The following is a 21,657-nucleotide window of genomic DNA, read 5'->3' as shown; positions in this document are numbered from 1 at the left end:
GTCCATCTCTCTGTCCGTCTGTCTGTCTGTCTGTCTGTCTCTGTAGGAATATTTAAATGTAAATTGATTGTGAATGGATTGTGTCTGTCCTCTGTTGCCGTAGGTGTTCTTCTCCTGGTTGGACAGGTAGCTGATGCTGTCTGTACTCCTCTTGTTGGCTATGAGTCTGACCGAACCCCCGGCTGTGGCAGTTATGGCAAAAGAAAAACATGGCATTTAGTAGGTAGGTCAAACAAATGAAACAGATGATTGGACAGACAGCTCTATAGTATCATGTTATTGGTCCTTGTCACCATCAGCCTTTACACTTTGTTTCTATTGTCTGTCTATATATTTTTACACTGTTTCTGTGTTTTTAGAACTTTAGGATGGCATACTAATATGAATACATGTATGTTTGTTTGCATGTGTCTGTCAGGAGCAGTCTTCTGTGAATGTGTATATGTTAACATGCTATCCTGTAGGCATAGCAGCTGGTTAAAACTTCAGGAGGAATGGAGCAGTTTGTTTTTTGCACATTTTCTCATAAAAATTGTTCATGTGACCTTTTATGAAACAACTGTTTGGACTTTGTTCCCCTACTAAACACTCAGAATGTATTTTATTGAGCTTTTTCAGCTAGGATAGGGTTTTACAATACTTTATAATGGCAGGGAAAGCTTTAAAGGTGACCCTGAAGTGGTCGGCTCTCCACAGTGGAACGACTGTCAAATACAGGAAGTGTAGTGACAAACACCCAAATGGAAATCTTAATTAAAGCACAGGATAGACGGTGCTATGAGGACAGATCTCCACTGTGAAAAGAGAATTGGGGAAAAACTTAAAAACTGCTTGAAGTGGTATCAAGCATTGAATACAATTCTAAAACGACAATTTCCCAGTGCTTGTTTTCAAAACTCCATGCGTGTTACTGTTACCTTCTTCTGCAGTAGCACTGTTCATAACTGTGTGGTTTTATTATTCATTATATCACATGCATTGCCCCTAAATTATGAGCGGTACATTAAAGGAGTTTATTACCTTTAAGCATGCCGACCCATCCCACTGCCAGTAATGCTATTTCTGTCTTTGTCCCATTTCTTTGCATTTCACCCTCAGACACTTTTTACTGCATTATAAACTTTATGTTTTTGTGTAAGTAGTGTATGTATTATTTGTGACTCTAATGTTATAACTTAATGCTGGGGCTTCAGTGTTGAATGTTGGGTTTTAAAGTTTGATTTTTAGCTGAAATGAAATCTGCACAAAAACACTGTTCAAACACCAAATTGAGTTCCAGTCTAGAAGAACATTACATAGGTCAGTTTATTTTCTGGCAGATCCATTTCCTGGTTGAAACCAGAATCAAAAAATGGGAGAGACTCTCGTTTTGACCAAATTGGAAAGAAAAAAATGGAAAAATCTGTCATTTTCCATTTTTTCATTTTGGTCACAAAAACGGAAAACCTAATAACAGCATTTTATAAAACGGGGTCCAAAACTTGTTTGTTTCAATTCCAATATTTTGTTTTATTCGTTTAATGGAATTCTCGAGAAAACGAAGTCATGTGACCACAGAGAAAGGTGAGAATTTCAAAGTAAAAGCCTCCATTTCAAAACAAGAGCCATCCTTTGTGTTTACCAGTATGATAATAGATTTACATATAGAGCATTTTTGCCTTTTACTATACTGTAAAATTCAATGGATGGCTTTTGTTTTGACATGGTGGCTTTTATTTTGAAAAGCTCACCTTTCCCAATTGGTCAGATGATTTCCTTTTCTTCAAGTATTTCATTAAATGAATAAAACAAAATAATGGAATTGAAAAAACAAGACTTAGTCACCTTTTTTTAAAATGTTATATGTTTTCTGTTTTTGTGACCAAAATAAAAAAAAAACGGAAAAACGACTGGTAACAAGAGTTCCTCCCATTTTTTGAGTCTAGTTTCAACCAGGAAATGGATCCGCCAGAAAATACACTGACCTACATAGTAGTAGATTTCTCTGTGATATGTTTTAGACATGTGCTTGCTTTTGTATGTCATGTGTAAACAGTATGAAGCTATGCAGCCATGATGAAGAAAATTCCTTCTCAAAGATGTTTATTAATTGTGTAATAAGGACAGAAAGTATGAATGAATGCCTTTTCATACGGCTGCTAGGTTCTTAAAAGGAACCCTGCATGATCAGACCAGTTCATCTGGTTGGATAGATATTTCTGCCTCTCATGTATAAACTAAAAACTAATTTCATATCCTAGAGATCTGCATTTTGACTAAGTTTGAGCTTATAAACTCACCAGGAGGCTGCCATGTTTTGGTACTGTGACGTCACTAGCGCTCCTCGTCGTTGCTATGGTAACCACTGTTTCAGACTGGCAGTATGTTTTGCTGCCATAACAGCTTTCATACTAGGCTGAGTTTGCTGCCTTTGTCTCCCTGCGGTCAAAGCTCTGTCATTCCTCCCGAGTTTGACCTCAGTAGAACTCCCTACAAGTGACTGGATTCAGTGTATAGAGGAAGTGTGCTGGAAGCTTTCAAAATAAAAGCATTATGTACAAACGAAGGGAGTTTCTCCAAAGAAATGCTTAAGTGGGCTTTTACTTTGAAAAGCGCAAACCAGAGGTGTTTTGGTACTGTGTTTATCTTTACTTGCAAGATTTTGAACCATGTGGAAACAGAAAGCTTCATAAAGAGTAGAAGTTTGGAGAACAACTTTATTAAACAGATGCATTTTAACTCATGGCCTTCATCTGGTTCATCAAGAAACAGACTAACATATTCTACCCATGTGGACGGACATATTTGCTACAACAAGGTAAATATGGCTCTGTATTTATCATTTCCTGTCTAAATGGACAGATAACTCCTCATGGTGCAAATGAACAGTAGAAGAGACCTCAAATCTCAAAATTCTTTGTGTTTGAGACGTGCAGCCTCTCTGAGATCAGCCCTAACAGCCCTGGCTGTCTTAAACAGCGGTTACTGCAGAGGAACGGCAAGGAGCACCGCAGAACTGTGACGTCACAGCGCCAGTGGGGGCCAAAACATGGCGGCCTCCTAGTGAATTTATATCTGAAATTACTCAAAATGCAGATATCTAGTGAGGTTTTTAGCTATATACATATGAGAGATACAAATATCTATGCAACAAGATGAACTTGTCTGATCCTGCAGGGTTCCTTTAAAGCCTTACTGAGACAGTTTAGAGCTTATTCAGATGAAACCCACTCCCTGGTGTGAAAGATGAGAATGTCCCGCCACTGTGTGTGTTTCAGATGGATCTATTTGGCTTCAAGTGTGAGTGTATGACACGTAACTGTGTTGACATACCAGCACTAGTACATACGGGTGAATAGGAAAGGATGACGGCTCTATTAAGCAGCTGCCTGTTTTGTTTATTTATGTTTTTGTATATTTCCTCCAGGTACATTGAGTGTGATGCTGTCTTTTGCATTCATCTTCAACCAGTGTCTGGGCTGTGACTCCCTCACCCCTCAGTGGGTCAGTTTGACCTACTTCGTCCCATTCATCATCGTCTTCCAGTTTGGCTGGGCTGCGACTCAGATCTCCCACTTGTCCCTGATTCCAGAGCTCGTCTCTTGTCAGCATGCTAAAGTAGAGCTAACTGCATACAGGTATGCACTGTTATAAAAACAACAACACACGGGTAAGATGCGCCTCTGTAAAATGTTTGCCTGTGTTTCCAGGTATGCATTCACAGTAATTGCCAACATCACTGTGTATGCTCTGGCTTACCTGCTGTTCCATGTCCAGGCTGGAGGGGGCGATGACCCGCTCGATGAAACACTGGGGCCAGATGATATGCCTGTCTTCAGGGTGAGGACTTCTTCTGAGTGTGAAACTTTCAAATATTCAGAAGTGGGAAAAACATGATAACAAGACATTCATGTTTGGGCATATTTAGATCAGTTATCATGCTTAAGTGGTGGGTAAAAGGGACTTTTTTAGTGCAAATGAGCCTCTTTCAAACTAAAACGACGTGTGCAATAGTGACATTATTATCATCTGAGGTGCTGTTAACAAATTTAACAATCTGTAATTGTTAGCATGAAATTACTGCTATGATATGACCGGGAAGTAAACCAGTTTGAGCTTTCCAGAGGCTAAACCCTGACCCCACTTTTTCGACATATTGTGGTGGGAATTTCTAAAAAGACAGGAAAATTAAGACACCAACAACAATCAGAAAGGAGAAACTTTCCGGATTTATTTTGACACGTGCAGGTGGACCCACCAACCATGACCACAGAGTGGCCATGGCCGAATATGCACCGAACCTTTCAAGGTTAGGACACAATTTTTTCCATTACACATATGGAGAGAGTCCAAAGCAGTTTGGCAAGAAAAATTTATAGTTTTTAAAACTGTGCAAGTCGACTTTGCTGACTTGATCCTGGGAGAAAGCTTTATTTTCATTGGTTAAACTCATGTCATGATTTTGTAGTTGAAACCAAGCTAAAGGGTCTTTTGTTTTTGGCAGAATAGAGCTCCACAAGCTTAAAGACACAGCTCCACACAGCTCCATTCCTGTCATTGTGAAGCAGAATTCATCAAGCATTGGATTGTTTACCCACTAATAGGGAACATGAGCTGGCTTTAGACCGTTGTGAGACAGGTTAGTTTTACCCCTGTGACTGTGAATGTGCAATCAGACTAGTTCCTCTCCTGATAAGTCCCAGAACAAGAGAAAAATGCACCGAGCAGAACAACTTTATGTGCTTGTTGGCAAAAATAAAATCACAAGTGCAAAATGTGGCTATCTCTTGATGGCATGCTTGGAAGAATAGACGTTTCTGTGAGGAACAGAACGCGAAGCTCTCATCTCAGACTCCAAAAGATGAACTGTTATCAAACTGATCCTCAGGAATTGGTGCACTTTAAAAAACCTTAAGCCCTAGCGGGACCAAATTTGGTCCTGCTCACCTTGATCCAAACAAACTTGCTCTGTGCACTCTATTTTTGCACAGAAATAGTCATGTTACACATCAAATGAAACAGAAGAAGCTCAGCTATAAGCCAAAATAAACCATTTAACCTACACCACATCCAACTCAAGAGGACTCAAATCAGTGACCACATATTGAAGTAGTGCTACGTAGCCAGACACTTTCGCCCCCTATGGGATGGTGCCTGGTACTACAGACACAAACATGGTCTCATTTGAAAGACCAGCCTCCACTGAAAATTCTTGTCATGTTTGTGCAGTTTCTGTTTGTTTCAACAGTTTCTTTTAGTTTTCTGCACTGTATTTTGTGTTGTTTTTTTGTGCTTTGAAAATAAATCTGCTCCTCTTGGTGTCAAACTTTAGTTCCTTAGTAAGACTTCCTTTGAAAGGGAACTATATGGAGGGCTAGGTGATTGGGGGGGGGTGTCCATGATTCAGTGACCACCTATAATGGCATATGAGTAAAAAAGAGTTTGATACCTGAGATTGTGCCCAAATGGCACAAGAGGGGATATGTTTTTTTTTTTAGGGCTGTCAGTAGATTAAAATTTTTAATCACGATTAATCTCACAAATTCCATAGTTAACTTATGATTGATCACAAATTAATCGCACTTTTTTTGTCTGTTCTAAATGTACCTTACAGTACTATTTCTCAAGATTTAAATACCCTTATCAACACAAGTGGACAAAAATGCTTTCTTTATGCAAATGTTTGTTCATGTCAACAACCCAAAACAACAACAGATAAAGATAAAGAAAATTCTCTAGTCTGAGCTCAAAGATACTGAACACTGCAAAAATATGCTGAGAGCATAACATGGTAAACTCAAGCCCAACAAGCCACAACAGATGGAGATACTGACCTTAATTTAACTTTAATGAATAATACCACAATGTAGAGTCAAACTTTAGACTTCTAGAAGTTAACTCCTCTGTTCTCAGCAGCTGAACACTGAACAACAGATATCATCACACATGTATATAAAGAAGTCAAGTCTCTGCTGAGAGCTCAGCAGTAAGGCACAGACACATCTAATGGTGTTTCACTGTTCTGATGTGAGTAAGGTGGACACATCTGCCCTGCTCAAGAGAAAAAGCAATTACTTAACAAATGTCTGCTATTATTTAGCATATTTTTACTTTCAAACTAAAAAATGTAGTCCAAATGTAAAATAAATGCTGACAGTAAGAAATGGCTGTCATCAGCCCAGTAGATTTACTGAAATGATGTCAATAAACACACATGTGAAGACTCTTTTCAAAACTCATGAACACACAAAGTAAAAGAAGTCTGAGTGGAGAACTTTTAAGGTGTAGTAAGAGGACTGAACCATCTCTTCATTCTTCAGATCATAGAAGAGCTACAGATTTAATCTAAAACCATTTTTTTCTTCCTAAATAAAGGAGACCCACAGTCTAATAATTCTTTCAGCCATGATACTCTACAGAGCTCATTCACTAACCTCTGCTCTCCTGTCACACACTAGCCTCTGCTGCTCTGTCTCCTCCTCCTCCTCATGATGCAGCTGTACATTCACCAGCATCAGACAATCTCCTATAGGGACTGCAGAGTCTTTGACACTTTTGCAGCATCTTGATGGACTGTTTTTTTTTTTGTTTTGTTTTGTTTTGTTTTGTTTTATTTTTGATTTTTTACAGTCCCAGTCGATCGTTTTAGTAAGTTTCGTTTTTTCCAAATACTTTCACTTACAAGCAGGAGCTGCGTGGGGATGAGAGCGGGGTGGGGCTGTGGGTTAAACGGACCTTTAGGAGACGTGATCGGACCAGTCAGCAGTCATTATAAATAGTTAGTGCATCTGTGGTGCTGGTTCATGGCAGATATAATAGCCTAAATAAATGAATAAATCATACTGGCCCAAAAGTGCGTCGGCACACTGGGAAAAGCCCGGTATGCCGGATAGCGAGTCCATCCCTGCAGAGTTGTCTGAGTGTCTCCATTGTAAACAAATCCAGCATGGTGAGGGGGGCGGCTCTCTGCATTAGGGGTGTGCATGGCCAGTGAGTGGTGTGGGCTATATAAGACTCTATGAACTCCTTGTAACTCCGTTCATGTCGACAGTAGGAGAAAATAACTTCAGTCTTATCTGACATGATCTGAAAGCCGAACCTGCCATTCAAAAGTCTCTGTCCTTTATCCATTTCTGCTCGCTTGTACCGCATCATGACGGTGCCACTTCCTGGTCTGGCAAACTACGGGATCGGTTGAGGGTCACACAGAACGCGCATGCGTTAATCGTGCGACAAAAAAAATAGTGACCTTAAAAGTAATTTGAGTTAACGCGATATTAACGCGTTAACTTTGACAGCCCTAGTTTTTTTTTTACTAAAATCTCTCTTATTTTTTCCTGATAACCCTCTAACCCTCTAGTGGCATGAAAGTTGAAAGAGGTAATGTCGGGGTGTCTCGCAATCAGCGGTATGTGGGAATAGTCGGCTGTTAGCAAACCTTGTGCAGTGTGCTGCAGCATGGCAGAAACGTAGAGCATCCCAGGAATGGCATCAGGTTAGAAAAAAACATGCCACAGAGCAGTGTGTGTATGAGTAGTATGAGTATATATTAAATATTGTAAATGGTTAGTGAATTGGAAGATTAACTGGACCATGTTTGATTTTATAATTTCTAAGAATAGAATCTCCCATTCAAACCATTTTCAAACATCCTGGAGGGATGTGTTTGATGGCTCCCTTCCTTGGCTGAAATGTTTAAATGTTCTCTAGAATTCATCTTGCGCTGCTTCTTTATGGACTTTCACGTTATCTCATAAAGTACTCACAATGAGGAAATTGTTGAAATTCAGGAAAATAACCAATGGTGACAGTTGTAGATTTTGCTGAGGAGGGAAAGACATTATTTTGTGAATAAAAAGGAGAATGAATAATTAAATAAATAAAGGAATGAATAATTTAATATGTGAAATGTCAGTGTTGGAAAAAATATTGGGGCATTTCTATCTAAATCTGAGCTTGGTTGGTTGAAATCAGTGATGGGAAGAAAAAAACTATGACCTTGATTATACATGTGAAATTTGTAATCACATGTTCAGTATGAGAGTTACACATAATTCCTGTCAAGTTAACAAAATATTGAAATGCTTGCTGTCTCCAGTGAGACATCTGTAAAAAATGCCTCTGTTCTGAAAACATATTGAGGTTGTCTTTCTAAATCAGAGCTTAAAAGGTAAAGAACAGCAAGAGGACTGAAGCTATGACTCATTGTTGTTACTTCCCATTATCAGTAGGGGGCGCTATGATGATTTTTTTTTGGTATGTAGGTGAGTTCAGTGTAGCACTGTTGTCTTGCTAGAGAGCTTTGAAGAGCATAGAATGGAGTTTTAAATATGTTAGAAGGTGTTAAATTCATTTGGCACCGTCAAAAACCTCTTACTGTGAAATTGCGACGAAGCTGGTGGACTTCCTGTTGGGATTTTGGCGTGGGTCCAGAGGCTTTTTTGTAAGTCTGATGATGACCTATATGCACACAGAAATTCAGAAGCCTGGGTTGAATGATGTGCTGTGGCTGATTTTTTTGGGCAATAACAAAGACAATATCAGTGGAGATAGGACCCATTTTTTTCACTTCCTGTTGTCAGTAGGGGGCACTATGATTATATTTTTGTATGTAGGCATGTTTAATGAGTCACTGTTGTCTTGCCATAGAATTATGAAGAACTAAGATGAAGTTTTTAAAAAGTCAGTAGAGGTAAAAGTCATTTGGCACCATCAAAAACGTCTTATTGTGTGATTGCAATGAGGCTGGTGGACTTCCTGTTGGGATTTTGACATGGGTCCATGAGGCTTTTACGTAAGTCTGATGATGACCTACATGCGTACCAGAATTCATCATCCTGAGCAGAACAGTGTGCTGGGGCTGTTTTTTTGTTTACAACACATGAAAAACACATGAAAAATCAGTGGAGCAAATGTTTGACTGACAGAAGGGGGCGCTGTGACGAAGTGATGATATTGATGCATGGATGTATTTAGGACCAATGTGTGATTATCCTTGCGAAGTTTGGTGATTAAAATAAACACTAAAAAGTTATAAGGCAATATTAGTGAAATCTCACAGCTGAAAACTGACAAAAATGAAGCTTGAGTTTGTGCTCCGATAACATCGCCACCCTGTGGTGAAAACTCACAGTTCACACAACTTTGGGTCTCAAGGTTGTCTGGTTTGACTAAAACAATTCTGGAGTCAATCAGATGAAAGCCCTCGGATGAGTTTGTTCAAATGTGCAAAGTGTCCGTCATGAAAATGGCCAAAAAATGCCAAATTTTGACCTTTCAGCGTCTGTAGTTCGGTTTCTGTACATTTTAGAGGGTGGTCATAATGTACAGAAACCGAACTACAGACGCAGGTTAACCTGTTAAGTCTGACATCGGTGGAAAAATAGGAAAGCTCTAGAGATCATGGTGTGTGTCGAGATGGTGCTAAAGTTAATGACTAGAGAGAAAGCTAACTGATAAAACGCCCATTCAACTTACCTGCAGAAGGCCCCATGCTTTAGGGGCGGGGCTTTACCTGGAGACTCCATCAAAGATAGCAGAAGACACAAACCGTCTTACTGTCATTTAAGTCTAACTCTGTTTGAAAGGCTAGTTTATGTTGTTAGAACATTCTGTCCTACCAGAGATCCCTGTTAGTCCACGGCTGACACATTATTCACACTCAAACATTCATGGACTCTTCTAGAAGGAATCATGCACTGAGGTACACAAAGGCTTCGATGGTTTGAGCTGTTGTCATGGCAACAGTAAATCATTTCCGTTTCCTGACAGTGAGATAAGGCTTACATGACTGGATGAATCACTGAAACACAATCTCTCTCCAAATCTCACATTTTATTTCCATCAAACTGATGTTGAAACTCTGTAACAGCCCCAACTCTGCGCTGTAGAGCATTCTCTTCATGTGCCATTTGCAGCCCACAGCCGGGGTTCATAGTCTCTTCTCTCCTCTCTTTTGTGAACAGGACATTAAATTATCAAGACCTCCTTCTGTGAATGACTACAGTTTCTGTGGTCAGACTAGAGTCCTTAGCAAGCGCGCATCTGCTGTAGAGAAGTAGCAGACCAGCCAGGAGGTCTGATTGGCAAATTCCAGGGTACCAATACTTTCGTCCATGACTATATGAGTGTTGGCGCTCTCGTGATAAGACGGTGGACCAACAAACTCTCTGTGGTGTTTGATTTCAGAATCTGGCGTTGATTGTGCTGGGCATCGGTGCACTCTTCTCTCTCCTCTTCCACCTTGGGACCACAGAGCAGAGGTCTATAGTGGGAGACGAGGAAAGGGACAGGGAGAGGACAGAAGAAGGAGAGGAGAACGGGGAGCAGACGCCATTACTTTCTCGCCCTAAGACCCGTTCGTCTCTCCTGCAGTGGAAATGTTGGCTGCAGCAGCCGGCCTTTTACCAGGTGGGAAAGTTACATTCATACACAAATAAATAAATAATCACTGCAACATGAGTATCTGAAATTAAAACACTAACAAATATGAAGTTAATCTCATTAAATAAGGAAATGAGTGTATGTAAATGAATGTGTATTCTGACCATGCTTTCACGTCATATCCTTCATACGATGCTCATGGCAGCCGTCAGCTACCCTCAGACTCATGGTTGCCTTTTTAAAATTATTTTTGAAGCTCTTCTGTGGATAGGATAGCTGAAGAGAGAGAGGAAATGTGGAGAGAGAGTAGGGGAAGACATGCACCAAACAGCGCCCAGACTGGGAGTTGATGAGGAACAGTGCCTTGCACCCTGCTCTGCCATCTGAGCTAAACTGGCGCCCAGAATTGGTGCCATTTAATGCTTAAAAGTGCATTTGGGATTTATTTTGCATTCATGTAATACAAATATGAACTTTTCCTTCCTATGCTGTGCAGGTTTGAGATAAAAATAAACTTAAGTCCAGAAGAATGACACTGTGGTGGTATGGTTTAATGTTGATTGGCCATGCTGAAGCCTATATAAATGTATTTAAATAACCTTCTGTATTTTATCATATGACACTATATACTGCAGAGAGAAAACACAAAGCAGTACCCGTTGTGTTCCAGAATTGTTCTCCTCTACCTCATTTCTTCACTCTTGCACAAATCTTCTGAGCACTTCCTGAAGTATCACAGATGTGCAAAACAAGTTTTACAGCCCAGGTTTGATGAAATGTCTCCCCAGTAATCATCTGTACGCAGCATCTGTCAGCTGATTCTCCATCGTTCTAATGTCCTAAGGCAGTGATACTCAATGGGTGGCTCTAGAGCCGCATGTGGCTGTTTTATGTCTTTATTTGAAATATTTTCCCCCAGAAAACCTTAAAAAAGGTCAACTTTAACCTCAGAAATTATACATTGCAAGTAACATTAATCAGTTTGTTTCCCACTCTTGTACAGTTGACCTAAATTGTCAACCTTTATTTTTTGTTTCTATATTTCCATTGCTCTTATTTGCAATTTTTCTCCCTTTTTTCGCCACTTTTAATCTATTTTTACAGCTTTTCAAGCCCAAGTTTGCCACTTCTTTTGTCCCTTTTCACCAGTTTTTTTTCTTTTTTGTCTGCTTTTTCCTGTTTACAATTTTTTGCCATGTTATGCCCCTTCTCACCCGTTTAAGCTGCCTTATGCCATTGAATGCCACTTTTCTCCCTTTTTTTGTCAGTTTTGTCCATTTTAGTCTCTTTTCACTCATTTTTTGCCAAATTTTTATAGCTTTTGGGACCATTTTTGCCACCTGTAACTCATTTTTTAACCCTTTTACTCCTAGTGTGTCCTGTTGAAGCACACTTTACATGACCATATTTGCATGACTGTTTGTGCTATCGGAAAAATTCAAACAGTTTCTGAAAGCTAAGAAACTGTGCTTTACAGCCAGCATGTGGTTATTTCCCCTTTTCCCACTAAGATTCGAGCATAAAGTTTCCCCGATTTTTGTGTTTCTTCTTTTTAAACTGTTAAAACACTTAACATGCAATAATATGTAAACAAATGCCATATATTAAAAGTTCTAAGTATTGAAGAAAAATGGGCAAAAGCACATACTCACAGGACATTTTCTGGGCCCCTTTATGGTTAAAATAATGAAAGAGCCCAGAATCTGAGATTTAATTTAAACAGTTAGAAAGAACACTTTTTAAACATGCAGTACATTGTACACAACTGTCAGATATTCAAGTACTCTAGAATAATGGGCAAAAGCACTTACAAGACACTTTCTGTGCCATTTATAGTTAAAATAAGAACGGGTCCAAAGGCTCAGGAGTTAAAGGGTTAATCAATTTTGCCACTTTATCTCCCATTTTTTTGCTAGTTTTCACCTATTTTGTGACACTTTTTACCAGTTTTTGCCTCGTTAAGCTTGCTTTTGTTATTTTCACATTTTTCCCCCCCTTGCACAATTAAGCTGCCTTTAGCCATTGCATGCCACTTTTGCCCATTTTAGTTACTCATTTTTGCCACGTTTTACTGTTTTTTGACCATTTTTGCCCCCTGTAACTTATCTCTCATAAATTTTTGATACTTTTTCTCCCCATTTTTGCCAACTTTCACCCATTTTTTTTCACTTCTTTGTCACTGTTTGACAATTTCACCACTTTAACTATTTTATCGCCACTTTAAGCCATTTTCACCAGTTAGATTGTTGCTCTTGCAAAGGTTTTTTTTAACATTTTGGCTCTTTGGTTGAGCAGGGTTGAGTAACGCTGTCCTAAGGCCACCGCCTCACGTCTGACAGGCATGGAGTCCTACTCTGAGCTCATGTGTGGCCAAGAAACTCAGGGAGATTTTAGGGATAACTTACCTGAAGTTTCTAGAAACATTCAGAAGTTTATGTGTAAACCACTTGTTTATGTGTATACCAAAGTGTTGGCTTTGTTTGGAGGTCCTCTGCTCTGACAGGTGTGTGTCTGTGCAGGTGGCCTTACTCTACATGTCAACCAGGTTAATAGTCAATCTGTCCCAGACTTACATCTCCATGTACCTCATCAACACCCTGGGGCTGCCCAAGGTAAGACCAAACAACCTGAACTCCTCTCTGAACACATTCATGCAGGCACAGTTAACCATGTTCCAACATTTCTAGTTTACAGGAAATGCAAAGAGATGTTATTACTTAAGTTTTCAGTTTTAGGAGTGTGTGCTGGGGCAAACTTAGCCACCCTTTCACACCACAGCTTCCTCAACCAGCATTTTTGTGTTTCTTATTTAAGACATACATTTAAGTTTGAGGCGGGCCTTTAGGTAGGTCGTCCATTTACTCTTTTGGTTCTCTTTTAGCACGAAGATCCACAAGAGCATGTGGCAGTCTTAGAAAGGGACCAGTTTACCCATGCTCAGCCTTGCTGGTGACTTGTTTGCATGAACTGATGAGTGATTTCCATCAGCACCCACTAGGGCTGCTCACTAGCACGCATTTTAGGACAGGATAGGGTGTTCAGCTAACCTTGCAAAGCAGATAGCGAATCCATCTTGCAAAGCTCCCGTCTGAACCGTTTGGGCCCGGTTAGAAAGTGATGGACCAATCAGCGTCGAGGGGCGTACTTTTGGGTTTAGCGGAGTCATGACGTGGGCGGGCAGCAACAGGAGGCCGGTAAAATTGAGCAATGAGTTGTTTCCTTTTCAAAAACCACAGAAGTCGTGTACTGACATGTCTACAGTCGCCATGTTTCATGTTATGCAGTTCTCTATGGAGTTTACTCCTCGGTAGTGGCTACGTTACACATTTTTTCAATGCCTCTGCCCTTTCCCAAACACCGTCTATGGGAGGTTTTCCAGATGGATGTGTGAAACAAATCCATCTGGCGTGTCAGGTTAGTGTTCAGCAGCTTGGCTCCGAACATGGTATGGTAGGAATCCCTATCCTACCATACTTTAAGCTGCAAATGCTGTGTTTCCCTGTTAAAGAAAATTGGTCACTTTCAGTGGGTCAAAGCAGTAAACCTGTGAGCCTGCACTCAGGGCAGACAAACCCTTGTGGATAGCTTCACACATAAAGAGAATTTGATGTTGATCTTCCTGAAGTGGTGTATGAACACACAGCTTATTGAGAGGCCCTCAGTAGTGACTCGTGTGTCACTACGTATTTACAAATGTTTGCAGTCACCGATCCATGATGTCACATTTAGTAGACAGGCGAACATTTCCTGCACACTTAGAGAGACTGAGGTAGCCACTGAAGTGGCTGAAGTACAGTCATACCATCAGAGCCCTGCCTTTAAAGCCAAAGCAGCCCGCCTCATCAGAAGTATTCTGCATACCTAAGTTCACATGTGACTCCTAATATTCTCGCTCATATTGTCTCTCTTTTCCTCCTACAGAAGTTTATTGCAACAATCCCATTAGTGATGTTCTTGAGTGGGTTTTTATCCTCCTTCATCATGAAGCCTGTCAGTAAACTCATTGGAAAGTGTGTAAGTAAAGAATTGAGATTGTTTAACACAGTGATACTCAATGTGTGGCTCTGGGGCCACATGTGGCAATTTTGTGATTATTTGTGGCTTTTTTTATGTCTTAATTTGAGATTTTATTCCCCAAAAAACTTTAAAAACTTGTCGCCCATTTAAGCTACATTTTGCTATTAAAAACCAATTTTTTTTCCTATTTTTTGCCACTTTTATCCCATTTTTCCTTTTTCACCATTTTTTGCCACTTTTTTGTCAAATTAAGCTACCTTTTGCCAGTAAATACCACTTGTTTCCTATTTTTGCCCATTTTTGCAACTCTGGACTGCTTTTTGCCCATTTTAGTCACTTTTCACTCATTTTTTGCCACCTGAACCCCCTTTTTTGTCACTTCACACCCATTTTTGCTACTTTCTGACCCTTTTTCAATTTTATCTCCACATTTTCGCTCCTTTTCACAAATTTTTGCTGTATTTCAACCATTTTTGCCACCTTTACCTTATTTTTATTGCTACGTCAAGCCTTTTTTTGCGACTTTTCACCACTTAGATTGTGGCTCTTGCAAAGGTATTTTTCAACACCGTGGCTCTTTGGTTGAGCAGGGTTGAGTTTAACTGGTTTAACATTATGTGGCTGTGACTCTATTGTGGCTAGGCAAGATTTTTGTAACATTTGATAGAATTACACTGAAGTACCTGGGGAACACTGCTGAATGTCCAGGCTTATCCCCAGCACTGCTAAACAAGAAACTGGCAAAGGTGCGACCTCTGCAGACGACACATGTCTAGTTTATGACTGACCGCCGTCACTTTGGAAAAAGACGCGCATTTATCTTAGGAAAAATGCTCTCAGTAAGTCCTTGCAGTTCACCCTGAAGCAACCATTGTATCTCTCTGATGAATCTAGCTCACCTACTTCGTGGGTCTGCTGCTGATCCTGGCCTTCTCCTCCTGGGTGCTGCTCGATGATAAGATGGATCAGCGTGTGTATGGGGCAGCAGTACTGCTTGGGTCAGGGTCAGCCACAATCCTGGTCATATCACTCGCCATGACAGCTGATCTGATCGCTGATCAGACGGTAAGTGTGTGTGTGTGTTAAAGAGAGCTGTGTTATGTCTCCTCATGAAGCTCACTTCTGTCTGTTTTCTTCATTTCTTCGTCTCTTCAGCAAAGTGGGGCGTTTGTTTATGGAGCCATGAGTTTCACTGATAAATTTGCTAATGGAGTGGCAGTGATGGCCATCCAGGCTTTGCATCCGTGTCAGTAAGTTTGACCCACACACTCACTGCTGAACAGCTATTGAATATGCATGTTTATTATGGGATGTCCTGTAACGGACAAATAATTACAGAAGTGAGGATGTAAGCCAGAGCCGAGCAGCCATCAAGGGCCAAAATGAACAGGAAAGGCATTTCAGGGTTGGGTCAGAATTTTCATTTGTTGAAAAATGTGTTTTAACCCTTGTGCCCTCCTCAGGCATTTTTGTCCATTTTTCCTCAACTTTTTTTGTTTTTTTAATTTGTGATAATTTTGGCAGTTTTACAGCTTGTGGCATTACCTCTTGCAGGGAATTTTTGAAATCTAACATGTTTTACTCTTACATGTCATTAATACTCTACTGATGCATTTTGTACCCTCTGGTACACACCATACATCAATATTTTTTCTACTTTTTTTTCATAAATCTCTTTAACAACTTCAGACCTGCTCAAAACTACCAAACATTTAATCATTTTCAAGATTGTTATCCTTTAAATGCCAGTTTGATTGGGCTTTGGTGCTAATAAGAGTCTTGGATGGGTCAAAGATTAGCAACAAAATTGATTTGATTGCATTTGTATATTTTATGTAGTGCCAGCTTTAATATTAGGGTGCCCTCTGGACACCTTTGGGGCAAAAATGTACAGTTACAAAAAAACTGCTATTATCAAACTGGAATAAAAGGTCAAAATTCTGAGACTTATTGAATGTTTGGTAGTTTGAAGCAAGTCTAAAGTTGTTAAAGAGATTTATGACAAAAAAGTAGAAAAAAATATTGATGTATGGTGATTATTAAATAACCATACATGCAACAGCGTGACGCCGCTGAGAAGCATCCCCACATCATGATGCTGCTGAGAAGCATCCCCACAGCGTGATGCTGCTGAGAAGCATACCCACATCATGATGCTGCTGAGAAGCATCCCTATAGCATGATGCTGCTGAGAAGCATCCCCATAGCATGATGCTGCTGAGAAGCATCCCCATAGCATGATGCTGCTGAGAAGCATCCCCACTTCGTGATGCTGCTGATAAGCATCCCCACAGCGTGATGCTGCTGAGAAGCATCCCCACAGCGTGATGCTGCTGATAAGCATCCCCACAGCGTGATGCTGCTGAGAAGCATCCCCACAGCGTGATGCTGCTGAGAAGCATCCCCACAGCGTGATGCTGCTGAGAAGCATCCCCACAGCGTGATGCTGCTGAGAAGCATCCCCACAGCGTGATGCTGCTGAGAAGCATCCCCACAGCGTGATGCTGCTGAGAAGCATCCCCACAGCGTGATGCTGCTGAGAAGCATCCCCACAGCGTGATGCTGCTGAGAAGCATCCCCACATCATGATGCTGCTGAGAAGCATCCCCACATCATGTTGCTGCTGAGAAGCATCCCCACAGCGTGATGCTGCTGAGAAGCATCCCCACATCGTGGTGCTGCTGAGAAGCATCCCCACAGCGTGATGCTGCTGAGAAGCATCCTCACAGCATGATGCTGCCACCACCGTGCTCCACAGTGGGGATGTTGTGTTTGTGGTGATGTCAGTGTTTGGCGTCTTGTCTGATGGTCTAAAAGCTTCATTCTGGTCTCATCAGACCAAAGAACTTTCTATCTCTTGACCATGGAGTCTCCCACATGTCTTTTGGTGAACTCTAGTCCAGATTGAATCTGAGTTCATCTCTGAACATCCCCCGGAGTTCAGAGACTTGGAAATGTTTCTGTCTCCATCTCCTGACTTAGACTTTTTAATAACCTTTTCTCTGAGTGTTCTTTTGTCTCCATGGTGTAATGGTAGCAAGGAATACTGACTAACCAGAGACTGGACATCCACACAATCACTGAGACACATTCACTGACCTCAGCTGATCCACATTTCACCAACTGTTGATTTAGGTCAGTCACTTTAAAGAGGTGAATATTTACGCACTCACTTATTTTACATTACAGAGTTTTATTTACATCATTTTGTCAAAATCTGTTTTCACTTTGACATTAAAGAGTTTTTTGGGGGTCAAAAAAGCCAAATTAAATTGACCAGGACTTATAAAATCAATAAAACGGTAAAACATACTTTGAATATTTTTTATAGGTACTGTGGGTATGAAAATGTCCTGAAACAAGCTAATTGAACACACAAAATGCAACAAAACAATCTGTTTTATTTATTTTTGATACTAAATTGCTGGGGTCTTGTCCTTGAGTCTGTGTGGTGGAAAAGCTCCTTAGCCAAGTTGATGACGATAACCAATCTCTCCCTTTCTTCTCTCTCTCTCAGCACCATAGTCTGCTGCCCTGCATGTGTGTGGTATTATCACTACGTCATGGTCATAGTAACAGGAGGCGTGGCTGTGGTTGCAGCCCTGGCTCTCTGCTCCATCTTCATCTGGCCAATCAAGATCCGACCACGTGAGTCAACAACTTTGTGTGTTTTTTAGTATGATTAATAGAAATGGTTATTTCTACACTTGAAACACCTTAGCCAGAGAAATAATGCACTTACAACAATGTTTAGAAGACTTAAACAGAGGAGTAGAAGCAGTGATGGGCAGTAGCAGCTCTGGTAATCATGACCTTAGCAGGCTAGCTACATTTTTCAGTACCTTTGCTGTAGTGTTACTGTGTCCTGAGTCAAACATCCTCTCAGTAGCTTAGCTGTTCATTCACTAAACTGTGCCGCAGTGTCCTGACTTTTTCCACACAGCGAAGAGGAAGTGTAGCGTCATGGTCAATACGTGGGCTTGTATTTGTAGCAAAGCATTTTCTGCATCCTTGATATTGTTTGGGTACTCAGAATATTTTAGCGCTACTTAACCTGCAGCTCTCTCAGAGCTTAGTGATGGATAAAATCTGCCCTGCTCTGCTTCTTAGTCAGTCGAATGTTTGTTTTACTTTTCAGAATTACAGATGTGCGTGTTGTCATCGTTGGATCCTCTGATTTTTTCTTTTTTCTAAAGCTTCTAATGAAGTGAAAAAAGCCCTCTGACATCTATTTAACCCTTCCCTTCCTGTGTGTGTTTGAAGGAGATCTACCAGACATCTCTGAGGATGAACCCACAGTCAACTAAAAACCAGCGCTGCACCCAGAGGGACCATCCTGCTGCAGCGGATCAGAGGAGCTTTATTCTTGTTTTATTCATCTCAACTTTTAAGGGGAAATACTGTTTACTTACTAAGTTCAACCAAAAGGCACCTGTGAAGGTGTTTCAGGAGTAAGAAGGGAATCCAGGAAAACTGAAAAGGGCCAGTTTTATGCCCACATCTTGTTTTCATTACCGCTACTTTAAATCTGTGATTACAATTGTTTATATTCTCTAATCACGCTGTTGTGTAGCCTTCAGTCCTTTAGTTCCTCTCTGTTTCATTGAGGCTGGGTTAACCCCTCGTTAAGCTCCGCCCTCACTGTGGACAAACCCGCCCTTCTTGATTACTCTAGCAAGGTCAGAGGTTGTCCCGGGTTTCTTCCTATTTGAACAAATAGAAAAAAAACTTTGATTTGACTTCTCTCTATCTGGATTTAGTTGGTCAGATTCTTTTATAAACTTGTCCAGTGAAAGACAAAGCTATGCTATGGTGTGAGAGGGTAACTGGAAATCTGACGTCTGATGCTAATGATAGCTGTCCTCCACATCAACAAAACATTTGTTTGGCAAAAATAAGATGTTAAACATTCCAGTCCGTTTTACTAGACCAGCACTGGCTTAATCAGTGTGTGCTGATGGGAACTTTACAGCTAGCTTTAGTGCTAATGTTGCAGAATCAATATCAACATTACACAAGGCTAAGGTTACTAAGAAGAGAATGATAGTCTGCTAGGCTAAAGCTACTTGTTAATATCAGAAATGCTGTCTCTCATGTCAAGCATACGAGCATTCCTGGTGTCTTACCAGACGGCATTTGTAACAGAAACGGTGAAAATTTCCCTGATCTATGACCCTCCTGTGTAGCAAACAAACGGTCAGTGTCGTCTAGTTGTTTCTTTCAAAAGTGCCTTCATTCTTTTCTTTACAGATTTATTTTGGGGCTTTTTGCCTTTCTTTGAGAGAGAGGACAGTGGACAGAATAGGGATGAGAGAGTAGAACCACAGGCTCTATTTGAACCCGGGCCGTCCACATACATCAGGCGCGACCTAACTACTGGTCCATCTGCGCCCCCAGACTGTTTCAGTTTCTGTGTCAGAAAGAAGATTGGCTTTGACTTCTTCATAGTCAGCGTTGTGAGTCGACCTCTGGTCTGCTAGCTCATTGTTGGGCATTTTCAGTCAGAAGGAGTTTTCTGATCTATGAGCGCACAATTCCAGGTGGATCAGGATTTATCAAGACAACCTTGTGTGAGGATGTGTGTGTGTGTGTGTATGCATGCTTTTATAAACCTGAGTTGTCTTTGGCCTAAGTCAGTTTAGGGTTTTTAGTGAAGATGAATAGATGCTTCATATGAGCCAGTAATGATGCAGCTGACAACTCCATCAGTCTTTGTCTAGCACCAACTCATGACCAAAGATGTCTCAAGACACTCTAAAAGGAGGGCAGGCCTAGACCGTGCAGTTAAAGACACTAATTACCATGAGCTCAGCACTATCAATATTTACCATGCTGACGGAGGCGAGGAAGACCCGAGCCAATGAAAGCAGAGCAGAGTCAGAGTCTGCTGTAGAACTGTGGCTGCAGCATTATTCTGATCCATAGCTAAATCTGATGTTAAAACGAAACTCAATCTTTATTATTTTGTGGCCAGTCGTTTAAATCAAAGTATTTGTGAACACACTAGATCACTGTTGATACTAAGCGTGGCTCTTTTGGGATTTTTTTTTTGGCTCTTTTATAACTTAATTTGGAATATTATTCCACAAAAAACTGAAAAACTTTTTGCCCATTTTTAGCTACCTTTTGCCATTAAATACCACTTGTTTCCTATTTTTTGCCCATTTTTGCCACTCTTGACTGCTTTTTGCCCATTTTAGTCACTGTTTACTCTTTTTTGCCACCTGTAAATCATTTTTTGTCATTTCTCACCCATTTTTACTACTTTCTAACCACTTCTCAGCTTTATCTCCACAGTTTTGCTCCTTTTCAGCCATTTTTGCCACCTTAAACTATTTTTATTGCTACATCAAGCCGTTTCTGCCACTTTTCACCACTTAGATTGTGGCTCTTGCAAAGATATTTTTCCACAACTTGGCTCTTTGGTTGAGTAACACTGCACTAGATGGCTGCGGGATAGGAGGATTGAAGTCTGATGAATGTTTGAAGACATGAGGAGAAAAACAGGGTCAATACAATCTCAGAACAGAATGAAGTTGAATTTAAAGTCTTTTGATTTTTAGACCATACAGCTCTTTTTAAAACACTCCAAAAGGGAACTTTGAGTCTCAGACCCAGCACCAGAAAGTCAACAAAAGGGAAGCATGCCCATATGTGAAAAAACCCTGAACTTTACAGTAGGAGGGTAAATGTTTCACTCTTTACAGCGGTCAGTATTTCCTTTACTGCTGTTGGCTTTGTGTAGTGAAACATGACACCATCCCAGGAGCCCCCCCCCCAAAAACACACTGGCCTTCTGATTTAAATCTGTGGCACCAGCTTCCTCATTCAGTCAGAACTGGTTCTGCAACAGTTGGTGTTCTAAAATTCCACGAGTGATTACCTCTGACTGTGGTAGAGAAGCAACCAGAGTCTTGTTGTCATGCAGGATATCGTTGTTATCATTGATTATATGAATCCTTGGGATGGCAGTATTCAGTCCAACATGACTCCCCTGCTTTTAGAAGTCCTCACCTGTGTTACTGCGGTGGCCGATGCGGGCTGTGTTTCTGGGTCTGTTGTTTTTATAAGTAAACCCATGATGACTCTGTGGACTCAGGGATCTGAATGAAGAGGTTCTGATAAAATTTGAAGATTTCACCTCATGTGTTTGGAACTTTTTTCAGCCATTCTGGAGATTTGTTTTCACCATGTATTATTTATCTCTGTATAATCTCTGAAAATGGATTTTGAATGCAAGAAATATTTTTATGTACATGCAAATTTGAACAGTACTTT

The 21,657-nt window shown here is 40.6% G+C and overlaps 1 protein-coding gene across 3 annotated transcripts in view; it reads left to right on the top strand.

Moving 5' to 3' along the window:
• Positions 1-20,465, top strand: part of LOC121520021 (major facilitator superfamily domain-containing protein 12-like) — a 25,071-nt gene extending 4,606 nt beyond the window's left edge. For all 3 annotated transcript variants that reach the window (XM_041803219.1, XM_041803218.1, XM_041803217.1), the window contains 10 exons: positions 104-223; positions 3,407-3,617; positions 3,690-3,819; positions 10,168-10,389; positions 12,882-12,974; positions 14,284-14,376; positions 15,274-15,444; positions 15,535-15,629; positions 17,897-18,027; positions 18,643-20,465. In XM_041803219.1, coding sequence (XP_041659153.1) covers positions 104-223; positions 3,407-3,617; positions 3,690-3,819; positions 10,168-10,389; positions 12,882-12,974; positions 14,284-14,376; positions 15,274-15,444; positions 15,535-15,629; positions 17,897-18,027; positions 18,643-18,686 — 1,310 coding nt within the window. In that variant the 3' untranslated portion in view covers positions 18,687-20,465. The remainder of the gene's footprint in view (positions 1-103; positions 224-3,406; positions 3,618-3,689; positions 3,820-10,167; positions 10,390-12,881; positions 12,975-14,283; positions 14,377-15,273; positions 15,445-15,534; positions 15,630-17,896; positions 18,028-18,642) is intronic.
• Positions 20,466-21,657: the final 1,192 nt, after the last annotated feature.

Source organism: Cheilinus undulatus, linkage group 13, assembly GCF_018320785.1.
Source record: "Cheilinus undulatus linkage group 13, ASM1832078v1, whole genome shotgun sequence".
Classification (NCBI taxonomy): Eukaryota; Metazoa; Chordata; class Actinopteri; order Labriformes; family Labridae; genus Cheilinus; species Cheilinus undulatus.
The sequence above is the reverse complement of the archived record's forward strand: the minus strand, read 5'-3'. Positions and strand labels throughout refer to the sequence as shown.